Raw genomic sequence first — 22,638 nt, 5'->3', positions numbered from 1 at the left:
GTAACCGTTTTTTATAAAATGCATATGGGTAGAAAGATGTTGTAAAAGTAGAATACAATGATCCACACAAACATGCCTCAAAATTGCGTGGTTTTCCTTTTACCTCGTCGACTAACACGTCGGCCATTTATGGGGGTCAAAATTTTGACTCCCATAAATGGCCGACCGTGTTAGTTCGCACAGTAGAAGGAAAACCACGCAATTTCGAGGCAAACTTGTGTGGATCATTGTATACTACTTTTAAAACATCTTTCCAACCATATGCAGTATATAAAAAACGGTTACAAACGCTTTTGTTTTGACCAACTCGTCCGATCCAAGGCAACGTGTTCCTTTAAATATTATCAACACCTCTCAATAATTGTTCGTTATACAATTACATTGCAACCAATGTGTCGTGTCTTCAACTGGTACAATGGATTTAGCTTCATCATCGATTAACAACTTGTTTGTGCTGTGATCTAGAATTTTGATTTTTTTTTTTATGAACAACGGGAGCAAAAGAAACTTAAAACAAAATGACAATGTTAAATATTATTGACTATTATAATAATGATCGATCTGAAAACTGACACAAGTCCCTTGCATCCATTTCGTTCATTTGGACGATCAATTCAGCCATTAATATGATAACATTTTTGGCTTTGTTGTGTGTGTAAGCAGAATACTGAAAGTCACACACTATCTTCAGCATGTTCATATAACTCGTCCTTTTGCATTTAAAGAAACAGATACTGTTTTTTCAGAAAAGGTTTCGTTTTTGAAGACGGTTCACAGAAAAATGACACATAAATTGTTTTTACTCATTTAGCTTTCAAACTATTGCACAACGGTGATTTATCCGCACCAATCTTGTATAATACCTTTAAAATCAGATTTAAAATTTACGTGTTAATAAGATTTGTATTGAAATGTTTAACTTTTGTTCTTCTTTGATGTTTTGTGATTAAAGCTGGCAAAAAAGTAGGCCTACATGTAATGGAGAACTTTTTCTCATCTCTTCCAATAATTATTGAGAGCAATTAATACTAAAGGATGGAGGACTTTAAACTAAACTGATTGAATGATAAATGCACACGTTATTTTGCCACGCTAGCCGACGATGTTAGTGAAAAAGAAATAGTTTCATCGCTTAATGAATTCATTAAGCAAACAAACAATTCATTAAGCGATGAAACTATTTCTTTTTCACTAACATCGTCGGCTAGCGTAGCAAAATAACGTATGCATTAATTATTTCGATTTCTTCCGATTGAGCTGCAATACCCTCCCCCCCCCCCCACCGCAATTTTTGTTAGCTGTACATCAACATAGTTGCCACTGTTGTTGTTTTTTTCAAATTTTGGTTTTCTAAATCTATTAAAAAAAGGGAATCCTTTAAAAAAAACACCGGACAAATTTTGAGGGTGGCAATAGATAGATTTTGATGACAGACACAAATCCCACCCCCCCCAACCATACATCTTCCCTTTGCCTTACTTGCCCCGCCCGGTCGCAAGGTGGCGCCCACCATTATTTAGTTAGAGCGCCCCCTATTGACAACTAGTAGTATCATCTGAATTTTCTCGGCGGAGAGAGAGGGTGCGGTGGACAGAATTTCTGTTTTTCACTTTTTGGACGGGTGAGTGTTTACAATTACATAATTATTGAGCTCAATTGTTTGTTTTGAACTTTACTTTTTTTTGCGCATGTCCGAGCACATATAAACTTCATATAAGCCCATAGACTGTAGGTTATTTCCGAGGTTTCCACCAAAAGTTGTGATTGTTTATTTTTGTTCAACGACCTGACGGACAACAAAATGGTTCCGACTACCGTTTATTTTTTGACAATGTGTTTGTACCTGCTCGGAAAAGTTTCCGAATGGCGCCACCACTTTTTCATTCGAAATAAAATGATATAGTATCTAATTTACCTGATCGATATATCCCTTTTAGTTTTTGTAAAAATGAGTAAAAAAGTGGTGGCGCCATACGGAAAGTTATCCGTAATTTAATTTATACAGATTTTTTGTTATGATTGTATTGTTTAATGTTTTTTTGTTTTTGTAAATTGAGAATAAGATGTGACCAGTGCCAGTGTCCTTGAAATCTGTCGTCCCTCGTCAGATATGTTGTCCCCCATTTGTAAAATAAAAAATTGGTCTGAAGTGAAGTGAAGCCTGAAGAAGGAGGTTGGTTCACATTCACTGGCAAGTCTGGGGGGCAGAGTAGAGAAACAGATTTCCTGACGATGGCAGGAGCGAGGCTCTGGGGAAAAGTGTCTGTATACATCTTACCACCACTTTCTCATTCGATATGAATGAAAGTTATCTAATACTTCAATTGAGTATCCCTTTTTTATGTAAAAATGAGTGATGGCAGGATACAGAAAATTATCCGGTTCTGTCACCCCAGAGATTTTATCCCCTCTTGTCTTTATTTCATTTTTTATTTTATTATCTTCATTGCACGTACACTCGTACACCTAAAATGACATTGGTGCAATAGGGAAACCCTGAACAGGCACACAGGCCAAATAAATGGGGACCCTTGTTCACACATCAAAATCGAAAGACAAGCGACAAGCACAACTACAGGCAAAAACCGAAGAACAACTTGAAATAGCCAACCATAAAAAGTAAAAAGAAATCACAAAGCTTTGGCAAAACTACAATTTAAAAATGGCAACAAATTATTGCACATTCCTTCTTTTTGTCTTGTCCTGTCTTGTCACTGTCTTGTCCTTGCACAACTGATGGCTGTTTTAAAGTGCAGACCCAACCATACAGTTTATGCCTAAGGAACTATCCTTAATTTTTGTAAGCACCGTGGGTGGGTCTGTACTTTAATATCATAGCCCGCAGCACAGTGCAGCGGTTTGTGCATTTTAAGGACAAGACAAGACAAGACAAGACAAGACAAGAGAGGACGGAATCTCTGAGTTGACATATTATTAATAAACCTCATGCCATCGTAGGGAAAAATCTCCCGTCTCCAGCGATGGAATTACCAAACAAGTATGTTGTATTTGTAACTTATACTGCTGAAATGAATGAGAGAATTTTATTCAAAAGAGGCCAGGGTGCTGTACAATGTATTTATCAGAATATGTCATGTTTGACAACAGTCTGCCGTATGGTTGTTGGGGGGGGGGGGAGGGGGGCAACAAAATCTCCTGGCAGTCACCCCAGATTGAAACAGAATGTCCAACAACCTTGCACGAACACGCACTGCTGGTATTCATTAGCGTAGTAGATCACAGTGATGATGTAATGTTTGTACAATACAATTCGTGGCCAAGCAGGCAGGAGATTCATCAGGTTGAAAAAGTAAAGTAACACACAGTCAGACTCAGGCTCAGACAGAGTCTACAAATGCCATTTGCAAAGTGACTGCTGCCGCATGCGTCAGGTAATAACGACAAATTTAATGAACTTGTGATGGGCTCTGCTAAAATTAGTCACAAGGGGGACAATTGACTTACTGGGTTAATTACACTCAGCTGAAAAGAACTAACAACAAGCCTCAGTTTGACATTTGCACTCTTGTGTGTTGTTTGGTTCAAAAGTTACATGTATGACCGTTTGAAAAATAGATTGTGTCACAATCTGAAAAAAAACCCATACTGGGGAAACGGCCAGTTAAGTAAAAACATGAACCATTGATGTTCAATGTATAGGGGATGAACAGAAAGTTTATGTTTTATTCACCTTTAGGGCCTATTGATCAAAATTTACTTGCTCGTCCATGTCCCACTTCTAGCCAGGCTGAGGAGGAAACCGTATTGTTTTACAAACAACACTCTCTATTCTCAAAATGGCTTTTCTAATAAAATAAAAAAGTTCATCTCCTAAAATATAAATGCGATTCTTATACTTTGACTCCTACATGGAAAGTATGAGCTTGTTGAGTTGCCTATCTTTTCCTGTTTTGGCTCCAGAGGTTTTTTCCTAGATGAAATGAAACCCAGACCATGTATTTTGAATGGTCTGACTCCAACCTTAAATACAAAGCCACAATGACATTATACAATTGTTGCACGCTGTGACGGGGTTCATGGCATTTTGTACACTCGAGGGGGGAAATGGCACCCGAGGTGAAGCTGAGGGTGCCATTTCCCCTCGAGAGTGTACAAAACCCATGGACCCCAGTCACAACGTGCAACAATTGTTTCGTTATACCTTTGTAGGGGTGTCGTGGCCGAGCGGATTAGAGCACCGAATTCAAGCTCTGATGCTTCTGTTCAGCAGAGTGTGGGTTCGAATCCCGGTCGTGACACTTGTGTCTCTGAGCAAGACACTTAACTATAATTGCTTCTCTCCACCCAGGGGAAAATGGGTACCTGTGAGGGCAGAGATGGTTCTTGTGGTTGATTTAGCCGAGTAGCGCATATTAATGTTGCACAGGCTGCATACTCCCTACCAGGGAGCTGAGATAGTTTAAGGAGTGAATTAAGGCCCAGTGACCAGGGGTAATAATGTGAAGCGCTTTGGGACGCCCTCCGGGTGTGAAAAGCGCTATATAAAAACGGGTTATTATTATTATTATTATTATTATTATTATTATTATTATTATTATTATTATTATTATTATTATTATTATTATTATTATTATTATTATTATTATTATTATTATTATTATTATTATTATTATTATTATTATTATTATTATTATTATTATTATTATTATTATTATTATTATTATTATTATTATTATTATTATTATTATTATTATTATTATTATTATTATTATTATTATTGTATAATTGTTATTCCTCTTCTGGAAGTTCTGTCATCTTCAAACATTATTAATACGATCCATTGTTTAATAAGCAGATGAACAAGAAACAATTCCCTCGAACCCGCGGTTGTTTTGTACACAGCGCTGGAAACCGACCAACGCCGGTCACGATCAAGGTGATGTACACCGGTTTACATCATTTTATGGTACCGGACCCGTCGAGCCATGTAACATGTGTTTTTGTTGCATGTCACATGGTTGGTTCTCGACCAATCAAACTTTACAGTTTGTTACCGAGGTATAACAATGATAGATGAACCACACTTAACAGATTTCAAGCATTGTGAAGTTAATAAGAAAAAAACCTGTGCATGTTCAGAAAGCCAATGCTGGCTACCACTGCCAGGATTTTACTTGTGATATTTGAGCTTTGTTCAAATCGTGCGTGCAGGAAGTCCATGCTTTTGTCCATTGTGTCTGTGGCTCTGCATTTTATTTATAGCTCAGTGTATTACTAAAACGTGTGTAGGTCCGTAATATTGATTTTACTATACATAAGCTGTAATCTTGACTTAAAACGTAAAATTAAAAATGCGCAGATAAAATAATTTGCAGCTTGGTTTGAAGTACATCATGTACATCATGTTTCCAGTTGAACAATTTATGTTAACGAACCACGAATCAGCTGAGTTTAGAATTGTGGTGAATTTAAAGTTGAGCCAACATGTTAGTATCCTAAAAGTAAACCAGACTTTTATTGATACACTGTGACGTCACACACATGTGTCAAAGTGAGTTGAAATAATGGTTTTAATTAAAGAGGCAGGTCTCTTCGATTGCAATTGCACAGAAGTAAAATAGGTCATTTTATTTTGCTGAAAATGACCTTAATACATAAAGAGTCAGAGAGAGCCTCGTGTATTTTATGTACATATAGCTCAGTGCGTCAATTAAGCAGTATAGAAATCCTGGCAAGTCGGGGTCTTTCATTAATTGCGACTTGGAGAGGTCCACTTTTTTAATGGTTTCCTTGGAAACCTGTTTAGTTAACTGCATGATGGCCTTCACACGTTGAAGTAAACTACGTATCTATTGTGTGTATGTTTTCTCTTTGCAATACCGACTGTCAAAGTGTTTATAACTGCGACTGGTGATAAGTGACGTGTCAGGGGCAGGTTTCATGATGCCGTCACTTCAACAAAATCTACAGGTCTGCTGGCCTCAGTGGAATTTTCTGTCTCCTTTTGAAAAATAAGAACAGTTTTCTTTCTGCTATTATATTGGCCATTTGCTGCCATTGATGATCTTATAAATAAGATGTAGAAACATCTGTCTGTGAGAGTTGGAACAAAAACATGCTCACTAATTATTTTGTCAAGTTTAAATACAGTGGACACTATTAGTAGTTGTCAAAGATAAGTCTTCACAGGTGTATCTCAACAATATGCACAAAATAACAAACCTGTGAAAATTTAAGCTCAATCGGTCATCAACGTTGCAAGATAATAATGAAAGAAAAACACACCATTGTCACATGAAAAGGGGGGTGCTTTCAGATGCTTGATTTAGAGACCTCAAATTCTAAACTTGAGGTCTCTAAATCAATTTTGTGGAAAGACTACCTCTTTCACGAAAACTACGTCACTTTAGAGCGAGGTGTTTCTCACGATGTTTTATACTGTCAACCTCTCCCATTACTACTAATCAAGTAAGGTTTTATGATGATAATTATTTTGAGTAATTACCAATAGTGTCCACTGCCTTTCAGAACCCTTAAATTGATGGAATATTACTGAATTAAAATACCCTGGGCATGAGAACATGATGTATTCCCCGGTCTTAAATTTCACAACTAACATTTACGTTTCATATCATGTACCCCACCACCAAGTGAAGAAAAAATAACCTTAACATCTCTTCGACCATTGTGGTACTCGCTGCTAAAATAATAGGATTCAAACTGTTTCTAGGCAATCTCAGTAGCCTAGTTGGTATGACATCTAGTTGGTATGACACTGAATCACAAAGGTAAAAAATATAAAAGTTACCTAATATTTTCAGCCATTGTTACTTGTGTAGTGTTGTCAAAATTCAAATCTGGAAACCATTTATTACCTTGCTGAAAGTCAGACAAAATAGATGCCCGCTCAATTCAAAACAGCAAAGTCAGTATGAAAAAAAAATAATTCACTCTATGTACGCCCGCATTTATTTTATTTTATAAAACCGAAACCAGACAACCTTAAGCCTAACGGTTGGGTAGCTCCATTATTTTCATTCATGATTCAGGAAGTTGACTCAACTATTGTCATAATATACTGTTGTAGTGTCCACAGGAGGTCCCTGGATAGATATATACAGAATAAGTTATTTATATGTTTTTATGATTAATCATTTGAACAGCTGGACATAAACCACATTGTAAACCTTAAAAATTCTAACACAAGGACAATTCCAAAAACAACGTCGGGAGAGTGATACTCTCTTACCATACTTTCTCTCAGGACCTACAGCTTAAAATCAATTAATGTCCTATCTGCAGAAGGTGTGGAAATAGTGGTTAATTTGTCTTGGGCCAAATTTCATGGAGCTGCTTTAAAAGCAGAAATTGTTGGTTAACAATTTTTCTGCTTAGCAGAAATGAGCAGGAATACCAGTCACTAATCATACCATTGGACATGGAAGTTTAGCTGGTTACCTAATTTTGGTTATAAAAATCTAAAATTGCTGTGCTTAGCAAAATGTACCTAAAGTTGTGTTTAATCAGCTCTATGAAATTAGCCCTGGGACTCGAACCCTCACTATGCTAGTCAGAAACACCAGAGGTCGAGTCCAGTGCGCTTGAGACCCTCGGGTCGATCGCAGGTAATTAGACTGCACCATTTTGTTTGACACTTTTTATTTCTTTGCTGTTTTTGATTAACAGATTTGAGGTGGTGTTAGCTGAGAGCTGTCGATCACCATGGCGTGTGGAAACTGTCTAGGAGCTGCAGAAGATGTAAGACAATTCTTTTTCTTCAAAATATGAAGCGGTATCCCGTGTGAAATGAGGCACGAGACTTCTTTGTTTTCACATATGTTTATGGCTTATACTTTTTCGTTCTTGTACTGTTGCTATGATAAAATAAAAGACAAATGTTGATCGGCAACCTGAAATATCCTCAGTACCAGTGCAGAAATACACTGGACTTCAGTGGGAAAATCCTGCGATTTTCTCAAATCAGAAGGACTGGGCCCAATTTCATAGAGCTGCTTAAGCACAAAATTTTGCTTAAGCAAAAAAATCCTTGCCTAGTAAAATCAGATTACCGGCCAAGACTCCACTCAATTTTTATGCTAAGTAAAAAACAGCTAAACACCAGTCACAAGCAATGTATTTGGCATGATATTTTAGCCAGTAACATGTGTAAAATAAGCGAGCTATTTTCGTGCTGAAGCGATTTTTTTGCTTAAGCAGCTCTATGAAATTGGCCCCTGGTGGCTAGTGGTCCAGCATGTCAAATGAGGAATTCAAGCCTGGTGCCCAATTTCATAAAGCTGTTAAGCAGAAAACACTTTTAAGCAAATTTCTTTACTAAGCAAAATATGAGTGGCGCACCAGTTGCAACAATGTACATTTAAACTTCATAAAAGTTTGACTGGCTGGTATTCAGCTTTTGTTAATCAATATTTTCTTTGCTGAGTAAGTTTTATGCTTACAGGCTTTATACATTTGGGCCCTGATTTTTGGATATTAGAACATGTATGTATCTAGAGTATTTATTTATTGATTTTAAATGTTACAGGCAAAATATGAAAGCTCTACCAATCCTGGATAATAAATTTAAAACAGGCAAGAACAAGTTAAAATGCATTACATGTTAAAGTGCATTGAAGAAACACAGGCAGTAAAAAAAAAAAAGAAAAAAAAAAGCTGCAGACCTAAAAAGCTCAACACTAGTCTGTAGGCGTTCTGAACTGCAACATAAATAGAGATATTGTTACACTACTGACAAAGGAGATAACAAGAACAAGGCTAATGACCACAACATTAGCTAATGTCAACTGGAACATCAACAATGACAACACCCTGTATTATTACAATAACAAATGTCAAATTTCCTGCATGGATTTATAAACATGTCTGAAACTGCTATGAGTAATCCGGTTTTACAGGTTACTTTCATAGATTGCTTTCGTTGCTGTGATACAAATCACCTCAAGGCTGAGTATTAGTAAGTTAGCTGTAGTTAGACCATTAAAGGCATTGGACACTATTGGTAATTACTTCGGTAGTTGTTCGCATAAAAAAATGCTTGGTAATGAGCGCAACTCTGAATTTTCAAAGCTTTTTTAACACTTGTGTATGGGCCCAAACTTCACATGTATTTTTACATCTTAGTGTGCACACTGTAAGCAAAACATCAGTGTTTGAGGAAGCAGGGAATTCCACGCTTCTGGCAACGGATTTCATGAGATAGCAGGGAATTTTGGCTTGTGCGCATGCGTTCTCAGCGTTACTAGACATTCATGGCGGTAAGCTAGATGAATAACCCCTTTTGAACCGACTGGTATTCATGCATTGAGCATTTGAACATCTTGTACAAATGTTTTCAATTTACCGCTTTGGGAAGTTTATTACTCACATGAATTTGACACAAAAGGACAAACAATCTGACACAATCAAGTTCATTACAGTTGATTAATTCACTGTGGTCTTTCCATACAGTCTGGAATTGGGTATAACGAAACATGTGCCAAGAGGTTGTTCGATTTCAAAACTTTTTGTTTCTTGACTGAGGAATACATTTGTAGGTGTTAAACCCGTTAGCAGTAACACTACATTGTTCTTATTTCATTTAAAATTCAATGGAGTCCTTTTTGCAGTTTAAACTTTATGATAATTTGGTTTTGCTCTACATACTTTATATATGTTATACATGTATGCGTTTTTTTGAATGGCTTTGGAACAATTGCTCGACTAAACAAAGGCTGCAAAGGAAGTTCATGTTTGAGGGGGCAAGGCTAACTCCAAGGCCAGTTTCCTTTGAATTTATCAATACTGTACGCCTACGCAGTGTACTTGTATTAACATGTTGGAAATATTTACTACATGTAGCCTACATGAAGTATGTACATGTATACTACATGTAATTTTGAGAAGTCCCCTCGATCCACTAAAGCAAAAGTAGTAGGCCTAGTCCTAGCCGATTTTCTACCTTCCGCCCAGGTAGTACATGTTAAAAAGCAGGACTGTTCTTTTCAACTGAGAAGTCTCCCGAATTCCAAAAATCTGCTCCGCGGTAATATAGAATCTAAAGCAAGACAAGTTCACAGAAGAACATAATCTACCGAGGAAGTACACACGGTATTACTGCAAATCAAATATACATTTAGTCATCCAAAACCTTAAGGCTGTGTCCAACTTTGCTGGCTGCTGCCAACGACACTGATTAGGACATAACAAGTTTCCCATTTTATTTTGCATATTCACAATAGGACTTTTTGCAAAGATTTTGCAATGGAAGTGCCCTTTGCAAAATGAAAATGGCCTTGCCCTCTCAGGGATATAATTTCAGGCTAAGGACAAACTAAAGTGACTAATCACAAAATGAGCTTTCTTAGCAATTTATCTACTTGATCAGATGCACGTTTAGTAAGGATTAATGAAATGAGTTGACACCCCTGTTATAATATTAATAACTAATTTCCTGGTTAGTCACAGAGTCTAAGTATCTAGAACTGTTGATCCTTTTGTTCAGGACTCCACCATCCAAGATTCAACTTGTTCTGGATTTCTCGCTCACCAGCATGGCCAGCTTTAGAGATGACACTATTTTATTTTTTGTTTTGATTTTGTATTGATGTGCACCAAGTTTTCACCTTCATTGTACATCAGCTGCACTACATAGCATACACACGCTGTTCAGGACTCTACCATCCAAGATTCAACTTGTTCTGGATTTCTCGCTCACCAGCATGGCCAACTTTAGAGATGACACTATTTTATTTTTTGTTTTGATTTTGTATCGATGTGCACCAAGTTTTCACCTGTATTGTACATCAGCTGCACTACATAGCAATACACGCTGGAGTTAATAGTCATACAGTGTATGAGCATAATTTCTGCTTCAACTCTTTCACTTTACTGCCCACTTTTTGGGGGAGCACTTTGAACCTAAAATGCCAAGCTTTAAAAAAAAAAAATAGAGTGAAATTATTTCTCACCATAAAACAAAATGTATCTTACTTGACAGTACATGTACATCCCAAAGTCAATAGTATTTATTGAGTGAATGCCCTCTCGTGATTACTGAATGTATGGTCATGTGTAACAATAAACCGCCCCATTGCATATTGACCAATCACAACGCAACGAAGGTCCGACAAATAAGGTCCGACATGCATGCGCATATGCTTGGCGCGGGCAGAGTTGTGCAGAAAGGCATTGGAGAGGCTCACGTGTTCTTGCTCACAGGTGCATCGTGGGCGGAGCCTAATGGATCAGTCTATTGGCGACACTTTTTGAGTACATGAAATATATTGTACATGTAGGACCATGACGCTGAAAGAGTTAAGGAGCTTAAAATGAAACAAGATACAAAAATACAACAGCACAAACATGAACAAATGACAGACAAAATATTTTTAATACTTGATTAGTCTTGATTTGGTTTGGCCTACACCGCATTCCGGCAACCTTGAGCCATCCGCTCATCAGGTACAACTTTAAACATTTGTTATGACCTTTGAAATTGATTCAAATATTCTTTCATTTGAGCAACCTTGAGCCATCCGCTCGTCATTAGTGCTTTCTGAATCTGCGAAAAAAAAAAATCAATTGGACATGATTTTTGAGTGATAGTGAATAAACATGAACAACGTCTTCCACACAGAGAGCTTGTGGGTCTGCAGGAGATATTTTGAATTTGAGCCCTGGTTGTTGTTTTGAAATGTGAACATGAATGTTATTTATTCTGTTTCAGGCCCCAGACTCGGGGAAGTTGACGCCAATCGAGAAGAGATCATGCACAGATTGCTTATGTTGCATCCTCTTCGTCTTCTTCTGGATCGGAATGGTGAGTTGGTCTACTAAGATTTATTATGAATATATTATGAGTGCACTCGAGGGCAAGGATTGGGAATTATTAGACATGAGATGACATTGGAATGTTGATGAGGCCAAGCAGAGATTAGTGGCACAAAGAATGAAAATATTTTCTTCATCGCACTAATCCAAAATGTAGGCTTGCTGCATGGTTTGTTTTGTATAACATTCATATTAGATCTATAGCCGTGTTCGCACTGGATTAATATTTTGGGTAACTTAACCATGACGCTGGGTAACATTCCGAGGGGTTAACTTTCCCACCGTCCGCACTTGAATTTATTTGACTCGGGTAAACTTACCGAGACCGTGGGTAAACTGACCGAGCTGGCTCCCTGCGTAACCTTTGACCGCACTTTTTGGTTTTCGGCTCCTCTTTTGTTTTTTTACAACTTGCTAGGCAAAAGAGCATGTACAACGCCGCCTGCCAATGAGGCATGCTTCGACACAAAGAGCCCATTACGCTAGGAATACCTTCTACACTATTTTCTGCACGGCCTGGCTCCGTTGTGTTTGTGTTGTGCATAAAGACATAAAGGGACTCGGCTAGCTTTAGTACACGCGATCTAGCTTTTGCCTATTACTGCTGTACAAATCACCGTCATGTTGAAACTTTTGATCGCAACTTCTGAAAGGGTCATTTCTCAAACTTATAAACCCGTGTACGGGAAAATCATTCCGCGTTTTTCAGCTTAAGAGTTGCATTCCTGATTTGTGCTACATTGAATAGTTCGATAATCACAAAAATCTTATTCTTCCATGACAAAACATGTCAGCTTCCTCGGGTCAGGAAGATTTAACCGAGACGTCGCGTCCGCACTGGATCTTCTGGCTCGGTTAAACTGACTCGGTCAATCTTCCTGGGCACCTTTGGCTTAGACTTGATTCAAGTCCCATTCTCGTGTGAGAGGTCCCTAAGCATATACCCAAACTTACTATAACAACACGTAGCATACACAGTACAGTGCGCGCTCGCCGTCAAAATGTGGTCCCGAGAATGGGACTTGACGATGTCGTTTCTTACTCTGCACGTTGTTATAGGAAAATCTCCCCAAATGGGGAGATGTACAAAACCAATGGGAGCGTGGAAGCGCTGCCCGCCGGTAAAATATTCATTATACTCTGTGACATCACAGTAGAAGACGTTGTAAGGCACGCGTCTATACGCGGCACGCGCGTGGGGCGGGTAAACTCATTAGCAGGCAAGGGGGTGTCCGTGTCATAAGTCGTTTTATTGCACTTCCCAAAATTCAAATTTTAAGAAAAAAAAACGACCCCAATGTATGTTACAACATGTTACTTAAATTCAAATGAACATTTAGTGCTTTCTTTTTTATAATTAATTGGTTATTAAAAAAAATTATTTCAATCATCAACTAAGTACTTAACCCACAAATGACAAATGAACTAGTCTTCATTTTGGGTGCGTTTGATTGGTCAAAACGTATCACGTAACAATGTTACATATTCATAAGTGAATACATTTACATATCAGGCGACTGCGACATCGTCAAGTCCCTGTCCCGCATGCAGAACAGGTTTTGGAATGCAGAGCATCACAAAACAGTAGTTTCCTGGGGATGGCACGGGATTGGGACTTGAGTCAAGTCTACCTTTGGCTCGGTTAAACTAACCGCGCGGCGTGGGTAAGTTACCTGTCAGGAAAACTACCCAGGCTGTTCGCACTAGATTTAAAATGGGTAAGTTACCATTGGCTCGGTTAGTTTGCCCAAATTAAGTCCACTGCGAACACGGCTTAAGTTAATTGGTTGGATGGCTATGTTAAAGGCACTGACATGTTTGGTAATTGTCAAAGACCAGTATTCTCACTTGGTGTATCCCAACATGCATAAAATAACAAATCTGTAAAAATCTTTACTCAATTGGTCATCGCAGATGCATGAGAGTTATGAAAGAAAGATCACCCTTGTTGCATATACGAATTCAGATGCCTAATTAAAAGGTTTCAGGCCTGGAACCTACATCGGGCTAGATAGCAAATTATGTAGACGGCCGGCACATTAATGTTGGTTCAAACCCTGCTGTAGTCCATTTTGGTTTTTTTATCTCAAATTACTTTCTTAATACTAAGCACATGAAGCAGGTGAAAAACCGAAATGGTTGCTTACATGTACATGTACCACACTGTTTATCATTACTTACATGTTGTTGAAACTTATTTTGACTTGAGAGCTATATTCCTTTAAAGATGCAAGTATTCAAAGACTTTCTTAACATTTTCATTTACAGTTTTTCATTGCTGGTTATTCCATCGCCACTGGCAACGTGCTTAGACTGATCTATGGCTACGACAGCTATGGTAACATCTGTGGAATGGACAACCCTGAGATTGCTAACATTTCAAACTCTGGCATGGATATGACAGAGAGACCGTAAGTTCTTCATAGTTAGGCTTGTTTCAAGCCGTATGTTAGGATTATTGGCTCAAGCAATGTATAGATTACAAAGAAAGTGTTTGAGCAAAGGCTACAAATAAATGCACTACCAAATACTTAGTGCACTGTTTTGACATAATTTTTGGAATGGAGTTGTGTTTATAAATATTTTTGGATGAACAAAGACAAAGTTTACTTGTGACTGTCTTTTAGTATTAGTGTGGTAAAGAACTAAGACTTTTTAAGCACGAATCATGAGTCATTAAAGTTTCGACTCTTGAACTGTGAATCATGAATCATAAACTGGGAATCATGAGTAGCAAATCAGGAACTGGGATTCAAGAATCTCAAATCTCTACTCGTAAGCATGATGACTAGTGAATCAGGAATTGGGAATGGAGAATCATCAATCTTGAATCTTGAATCATGAATTATGAATTGGGAACCTTGAATAGTGAATCAGGAATTGGGAATGTATAATCAAAAAATCTTAAATTTTGAATCGTGAATAATTAATTCAGAAGTGTGAGTCGGGAATCATATATCATACATCCTGAATCTTGAATTGTGAAATTTGAAACATAATTTGATTCTTCTCATTTAGACTATGTAAAATTTAGATGTGTTTTCTTTGATAATTATTAAAGAGTGATTAGTTCAAATGAATCTTGAAGCATGAGTCGTAAACCCTGAAATGTCACTTGTTCATTGTAAATTAATTATCATTGTAAATTAATTGTGAGCCATAATTCAAGAGTCATGAATTATTTAAAATGTTTTAGTCGGGTGTTCTTCATGGATGTTCGGCAGCCGTTTCCCTCTCTTGAGATCTGCGTCAAGGAGTGTCCCGAGGAGATGCTGAATACCACTTCAGACTTAAAGATGTTTGCCGAGGAGACAGAATCTATGCTTTGCGATTATGACGTGAAGGTGGAGGACTACATCGGTACAACCCAAGGGGTGGACGGACCGTGCCCCTCTGTAGTCCTTGCAAGGTATATAATAATATTGTAAAGAAACTAGTTTGAGGTAATACACTGCTCTAGAAGTGCAAGGGTCGTGGGTTGGAATCCCACCCGAGTAACATGCCTATGATACTATGATATTTGTTCACAGGACTCGGGAAGTTACTAAGTATACAGTGCTAACACACACCGGTATATGGGTAAAAACCAAAATTAATATAGTTAGGGGAGATCGCCTTAGCTTTCGATTCAAAAAAGGATTTGCGTCAGAGGCATAAACAATTACCAACAAGAACATTTCTATTTATAGCAACGCAAATGAATATGGTGTGAACGAATGAAAACAATTAACAAGCAACACAAAGGGATCACCAGGAAGGGGATACCACAACAGAAAAATAATTATGTAACATTGATAAGGGTTTAGAAGGTGCTGCAGCGCATTTAGCAGCCAGTGTCTTAGCGCTGCTTAAACCACAATAACTAGCTCAGAAGGGGAGATTGCCGTAGCTTTCGTTCAAAAATAGGATTTTCGTCAGAGGCATAAACAATCACCAACAAAAACATTTCTATATATAGCAACGCAAATGAATAATGGTGTGAACGAATGAAAACGAATTAAAACAATTAACAAGCAACTCAAATGCTAGGAGGGGATACCACAACAGAAAAATAATTATGTAACATCGTATAAGGGTTTACAAGGTGCTGCAGCGCATTTAGCAGCCAGTGTCTTATAGCGCTGCTTAAACCACAATAACTAGCTCAGTACAACCAAATTATGCTTATCAGAATAAGGTTACATGCCAAACTTCAGTGCCACTTGTCTAATTTGTAACTGGTATCCTGAACGGTAGCTTTTAAAGCATGCTTTATGAAATTAAACCTAGAAGGTACATGTAATTTCATAGAGCTTCTTAAGCTGAAAATATAGCTGAACTATCCCTGCTTAGCATAAACGAGAAGGATACCATCACAAGTTGTACACGTGACATGGTAGTTTGGCTGGTAACCTTACTCTAGTAAGTACGGTTGGTATAGAGCTTACATGTAGCTATTTTTTGTGCTTCAGCAGCTCTATGAAATTTTGTCTAGTGCTGGTTTTTCCAGAGGGGGGGGGGGGGGACTAATAAGATTTTTAAAAATGTATTTAACATTTCTGTGAAACATAATTTCTTGCTTAGTAGAAATGAGCATGGTACCATTCACATATTGTACATGTGACATGGTAGTTTAGCTGGTAATCGTATTCTGGTAAGCACGATTAGTATAGTGCTTAGCTACTTTTTGTGCTTTAAGCAGCTTTATGAAATTGGGTCCAGTGCTGGCTTTTCCAGAGGGGGGAGACTAAGATTTTTTTTAAATGTATTTCAATTTTCTGTTTCTAGTGATGTTCTCTTGAACCGCTGTGTACCTAAGGACATTACGGAGTTGAGTAAAGACACCATTGAGAAGTTGATTAGCTTCTTGAATTCATCTCGTCTCATCTCTAAGGTCATGGCTGATCTCTACATGGCTCGCTGGGCCATACTGGGCATGTGCGGCATTGCGTTACGTGAGTACAATGTTACGTCAACTTTCCGATAGTTTTATCCTATAAAGTCAGAGGTCAAACTTATTGGGAAGATTTACAAGACCACAGGGATTGGGGTGGATTTCACAAAGAGTTAAGACTAGTCTTATCTCAAGTTAACTCGTCTTAACTTGGGACTAGCCCTAAGTTTGTAATATCTCCTAGGACTGGTCCTAAGTTAGGACTCATCCAAAGTTCTTTGTGGAATCGACCACAGAACTGTTTTCACAAAACCATTTAATCAAAAAAGTATCTGGACACAGCTTAACATACATTCAACTGTTTTTATTTAAAAATAAGACATATAAAAAGAAGATTTAACTACTTTGTCTTGATGGATATAATTACTTCAATAGGAAGGTTTTCTCTCAGACTCAAACTCGACATTTTGAATATGTATGAGCCCTGTGAATATATCTAGTTTCAGTTTGCGGTAACACCATTTTTTAGATTTGTTTGTTAAAGACACTGGACACTATTGGTAATTGTCACAGACCAGTCTTCTCACTTTTTGTATCTCAACATATGCATAAAATAAAAAACGTGTGAAAATTTGAGCTCAATTGGTCGTCGAAGTTGCGAGATAATGATGGAAGAAAAAACACCCTTGTCACATGAAGTTGTGTGCGTTTAGATGATTGATTTCGAGACCTCATACTCTAAATTTGAGGTCACAATCAAATTCATGGAAAATTACCTCTTTCTTGAAAACTATGGCACTTCAGAGGGAGCCGTTTCTCACAATGTTTTATACAACAAACCTCTCCCCATTACTCGTTACCAAGTAAGGTTTTATGCTAATAATTATTTTGAGTAATTACCAATAGTGTCCTCTGCCTTTAAGAACTTGTCTTCCTGTTTATTCTACTATTGCGGAGTAGATTTCGGAATTGGAGAGACTACTTGTAGTTCTGAAAAGAACTGCTCTGTTAATTAAGTACTACATGTACCTTAGGAGGTAGAAAATCGGCTGGAAACTTCATGTTATTAACTTCAATGCTTTGAAGTGAGTTCTTAGATTTAGTTTGTTTGATCTTAACTTGTTACATTATTTGTTTGACTTATTTTCTTTGATAGTGCTGGCATTCATCATGGTATTCCTGATTCGTCTTATTGCTCAGTTCATCGTTTGGGTCATCTACATTGTTGCCATTGTTGGTGCTGTTGGTAAGTGGAGACACAAATAACACACACACCCCATCAGAGCTGACAACTATCCCTGATTCTGCAGAAAGATTCCTGAAAAGAAAACAGTTTTGACGTAGTGTGCGCATGAGCAATGAAATTTGACACTTTTTCTGAGATCCGGTCACTGAGCTTCTATTATTAGCAAAGCGCAGAGTATTATGCAAATTTTTCGTTCTAGTGGTGTCCATTAGTAACAAGTGTGTATTGCAGGCCTGATAATTCCTGGCGGCAACAAAGGCGATTGATTGCATGCCCCCCTGGTGATTGCCTTGGTGCCCTGAAAATGCTCCAGTAGGAATTACAAATTTCCTCATAGGGTGCCCTTTACTAAGGAGAAAAATGCCTTAGTGCCCTTGCCCTTTCAAAAATGAAGCATACAGGCCTGGTATTGATTGATGTGTTGCTTTGTTTGAAGGTGGTACTGTGGCCCTCTGGGTGACCTATGTCCTTCAGAAGAAGGAGCTAGATGCTATGGAGGTAGAGTTAGAGGCAGCTCAACGTAACGTCATGTCTTTCCTTGTCTACTCCATCTTGGCCACTGTCTTCACGGTGAGTAGATGCTGGTGCTGCCGGTAGTTCGCCATCTTCCAGGAGTGCTCTCGCACCTCCAAAACAAGGGTCCCGCGGGGACTTGTGACCCATATTGCCCATTACACTGCGTGGTGCTGCGGCCATTTAGGTCACATTCCAAGTAGTTATATTAAAGGCATTGGACACTATTGGTAATTACTCAAAATAATTATAAGCATAAAACCTTACTTGGTAACAAGTAATGGGGAGCTGTTGATAGTATAAAACATTGTGAGAAACGGCTCCCTCTGAAGTAAAGTAATTTTCGAGAAAGAAGTAATTTGCCACGAATTTGATTTCGAGACCTCAGATTAAGAATTTGAGGTCTCGAAATCAAGCATCTGAAAGCACACAACCTCGTGTGTATTTTTTCTTTCAGTATTATCTCGCAACTTCGACAGCCAATTGAGTTCAAATTTCCACAGGTTTGTTATTTTGTGCATATGTTGAGATACACCAAGTGAGATTACTGGTCTTTGACAATTACCAACAGTGTCCAGTGTCTTTAAGTCATACTTAGCTATCTACCGGGTGGGCTCTTGCACTTCTCAGACAAGGGTCCCACCGGGGCCCACAACCCCCAATGCCCCTCATCCGGCGTGTCAGCTTCATTCACACAAACTGCTTAGAATCAGGACACAATCGACCGAGCCACTGGTGGGGAACAGAGCTCCTCCATGCCCCATCAGTGTGCTCCGGCGAGTTCCCTCAAACTCTGCACTTGGCCATCTTCTGGAAGAAGTGCTTGTATAATGCTATAGATATTTAGCGCTGTCTCAAAAACGCTACCATCTTTTGAAATGAAATTTAACAAGTTAGTTTTATTGTATATATCTGATTGAAACAATCAAACGGTTCCAAAGACCAAAGGTGCTCTCTGTACTAAACACATGATCGTAATCGTCTCTTCAAACCTTGATGTCTTGAATGTCTTGGCCCTCTCCTTTAGGTGATTCTCCTCTTGGTGATCTTAGTGATGAGGAAACGAGTTGCCTTCACCGTGGAGCTTCTTGGCCAGGCAGGCAAGGCCATCTCAGCCATGCCGTTCCTTCTCATCCAACCGATCTGGACGTTCCTCATTCTCATCTTGTTCTTCGTCTACGTCCTCGTTGTGTTTGTCTGCATCTCGGCCACAGGTTAGAAAAAATAGTATAGATAGTAGAAAAGTTATGATAATGACAAATTTCCGGCCGATATCCTACCTTCCGTCCAGATAGTAGTTAAAAAGCAGGACAGTTCTTTTCAGAACTGAGAAGTCTTCTGAATTCCAAAAAAACTACTCTGCGATAGTTGAGTATATAGCAAGACAAGTTCTCAAAAGAACATAATCTAACCAGCAAGTAGATATACACATGGCCTGCTTAGTAACTACTACCTGGGCAGAAGGTAGGAAATCGGTCGGGACTACTATTTTTGCAAAGTGGATTGACTTCTCATTATTAACTTCACTGCCAAAGAGTTAGCTCGTAAAGCAAATGGTGTTACCACAAATTGAATATAATTGGTACCTCACCATGCAATGCCTTAAAGTCACCTGGAAGTGGTATTTTTTCAAAATAAAGCTTTTGTCACTAATATATGTGTTTTGATGAGTGGAATGTGAATAAACAGTTAACTAAGGTTTTAAAAAATCAGTTCTTATGTTATTTACAAATTTAAGAGTAGACCCCGACCCGAGAGGGCGCTGTTCGTGACGTCAATCGAGGCAGACTTTGCCTGTAATGCATAGGGTAAACACAATTGCAAAGTACATGTACGGACCAAGTCGTGAGTTTGTAAGTTTCAACAACAAAAAAAAATTGTTTTTTTCCGGCAATGCCGACCAGGTGTATTGCTGCTGAATGCAGAAAAACACTTTTTGTAATGTACCAACTCACGACTTGGACGTACATGTACTTTGCACGTGTGTTTACTATACGCATTGCAGGCAAAGTCTGCCTCGATTGACGTCACAAAAGGGGCAGGCGGAGTCAGCCCCCCAAACAACTTTATATATTTTTTAAACATATAAATCGTGACAAACAATTACTAAAAAAATTGTTTTATTGTTCGTAAGCATATACTCTTATGTTTGAAAGAAAAAAAAATCTATTTCCAGGTGACTTTAAAACCTAGATAAAATTCTGGTTTGCCACATATTGCTCCACCATATCTTTTTTTAATAAGAGATCGCCTAACATCACACGGCGGGATGGCCACTTCAAGGTGAGGGCTACACTTAATTGATTTGGGCTTGCGACCTAAATCAACTGCCACCAGTGCCAGCTGAACAAACAGGAATCCATGTACCCAATGCTAGGCTGGAAGGTTTGGTACTTTGTAGCAGTCTGTGGTACCCCTGTGTGGGGGAGTTTTTAATATTCCCGCTTTCTCCATCACAGGAACGCCTAAGATTGACCCAGAGACCGGTCATGTGATCTATGACCCCCCAGAGCCGGTCACCTACATGTGGTGGTACCACGCCATCGGGTTCATATGGACTGCAGAGTTCATCTTGGCATGTCACCAGTTTGTCATTGCAGCCTGCGTCGTGGACTGGTACTTCACAAGGTATGGGTTGGTCAGGTTTCCAATGTTACACAATGGTAATGTAAGTTAGAAATAAAATGTATTCACAAGGGACCACCAGGATCCAATTTCATAAAGCAAAGCATACAAACTTGCTTAACAGAAAAAAAAGTTACCAGCTAAAATTACATCATGCTGTGACTGGTGCCCCACTAAATTTTTGCTAAGCAAATAAATTTGTCAAGCATTTTTTTCTGCTAAACAGCTTTATGAAACTTGGCCCTGACCATTTTGTCCTACAAGCCCAGTGTTGTTCCCCAGTTTTTTTTTTAATCTTTTGGGCATTCTGGAGCTAAATCGTCAACTTAGGCCCTCTATCGTCGTCCAGGCCAACTCTATATCCCTGTATCGTCGTCCAGGCACACTTTATATCCCTGATGCAATTATGACATCTATTATTATTATTAATTTTTATTTCTTTCTATTGTAGAGATAAGGAGAACTACAGCTCTCCCATTCTGAGATCCATCGGGTTGCTCATCAAGAACCATCTTGGCTCCATGGTGTTTGGTGCTTTCATCATCCTGCTGGTTAAGATCCCTCGAGCAATCCTGCTGTGGACCCAGATGAAGTAGGTTGGAGTAGACAAAATATAGCACAAATACAAATTACGCCAATTCAGCGTCAACTTCATTAAAAGTTCTAATTTTCACAAATAAAGCTTAAAATGGTTAAGCTCTGAAGTACGTAAGTGATCTCATTGGTGTATTCAAGAAAATCATCCAGTTACTGTTTACTCTCTAACAATAACTTGTGTTTATCTTTTCCCATGACCAAAATGTTACAAACCTTGGGCGACAGATCCTTTTCTTCGTCTGCCCCCAAACTATGGAATGAACTGCCATCTGACATTAAACACTCTAAATCTATGGATGTTTTTTAAGTGAAAAAGGAAGACCTGGTTCAATCTGATTTGAACCAAAAAATGACTTGTTATAGTGAGCAGCTCTTGATCGAGTTGAAACCAGTATCACTGTGAACGGCATCCCTACCAATATCACATCAAAGTGAGCCACCTTACCATTTTTGTAGAGAAATCACATCCAGGCCGTTCACAGTGTATGATCCTGTTAAATCTGGTTGACATCAGAAAGCAGACAAAGTACTGTATCACCAAAGTTTTTCCAGGTTTAAGCAACTTGTTCTTTCCAGAACCACAAAAGAAATTCTAATGAACCATCCAGAATTCTACCAATAACAATGCAAAGGCCAAGGTTATTTTCTTGTTACATTGTATTCCATTGCTATAAATGGGTTGACCAGAAATGAATTATCTTTGTTTTTTTTTTTAACTCAGATTGAAGGGTTCGGAGAACAGTGTGGCCAAGTTTATTCTGCGCTGCATGTCTTGCTGCCTCTGGTGTCTGGAGAAGTTCCTCAAGTTTCTGAATGAGAATGCGTACATCGTTATCGGTAAAGTGTCTTTCAGATTCAAGATTTTATATTCTACCCAGAGTCGACGTCCCATAATCATAAAATGCAGTATAGAGAGTGGACCTGACCAAACCAGGGCCAAATTTCGCAGTGCTGCTTACGACAGAATCCTGCTCTTATTGCTCTCTGTAAAAAA

The 22,638-nt window shown here is 38.5% G+C and overlaps 1 protein-coding gene across 2 annotated transcripts in view; it reads left to right on the top strand.

Moving 5' to 3' along the window:
• Nucleotides 1-1,543: 1,543 nt before the first annotated feature.
• Nucleotides 1,544-22,638, top strand: part of LOC139946450 (choline transporter-like protein 1) — a 31,148-nt gene continuing 10,053 nt past the window's right edge. For both annotated transcript variants that reach the window (XM_071944111.1, XM_071944110.1), the window contains exons 1-12: nt 1,544-1,621; nt 7,648-7,719; nt 11,687-11,779; nt 14,059-14,201; nt 14,987-15,199; nt 16,558-16,724; nt 17,820-17,909; nt 18,346-18,479; nt 19,450-19,636; nt 20,882-21,050; nt 21,499-21,639; nt 22,366-22,481. In XM_071944111.1, coding sequence (XP_071800212.1) covers nt 7,684-7,719; nt 11,687-11,779; nt 14,059-14,201; nt 14,987-15,199; nt 16,558-16,724; nt 17,820-17,909; nt 18,346-18,479; nt 19,450-19,636; nt 20,882-21,050; nt 21,499-21,639; nt 22,366-22,481 — 1,489 coding nt within the window. In that variant the 5' untranslated portion in view covers nt 1,544-1,621; nt 7,648-7,683. The remainder of the gene's footprint in view (nt 1,622-7,647; nt 7,720-11,686; nt 11,780-14,058; nt 14,202-14,986; nt 15,200-16,557; nt 16,725-17,819; nt 17,910-18,345; nt 18,480-19,449; nt 19,637-20,881; nt 21,051-21,498; nt 21,640-22,365; nt 22,482-22,638) is intronic.

This window comes from Asterias amurensis, chromosome 13 (assembly GCF_032118995.1).
Source record: "Asterias amurensis chromosome 13, ASM3211899v1".
NCBI classification, from domain to species: domain Eukaryota; kingdom Metazoa; phylum Echinodermata; class Asteroidea; order Forcipulatida; family Asteriidae; genus Asterias; species Asterias amurensis.
The sequence above is the reverse complement of the archived record's forward strand: the minus strand, read 5'-3'. Positions and strand labels throughout refer to the sequence as shown.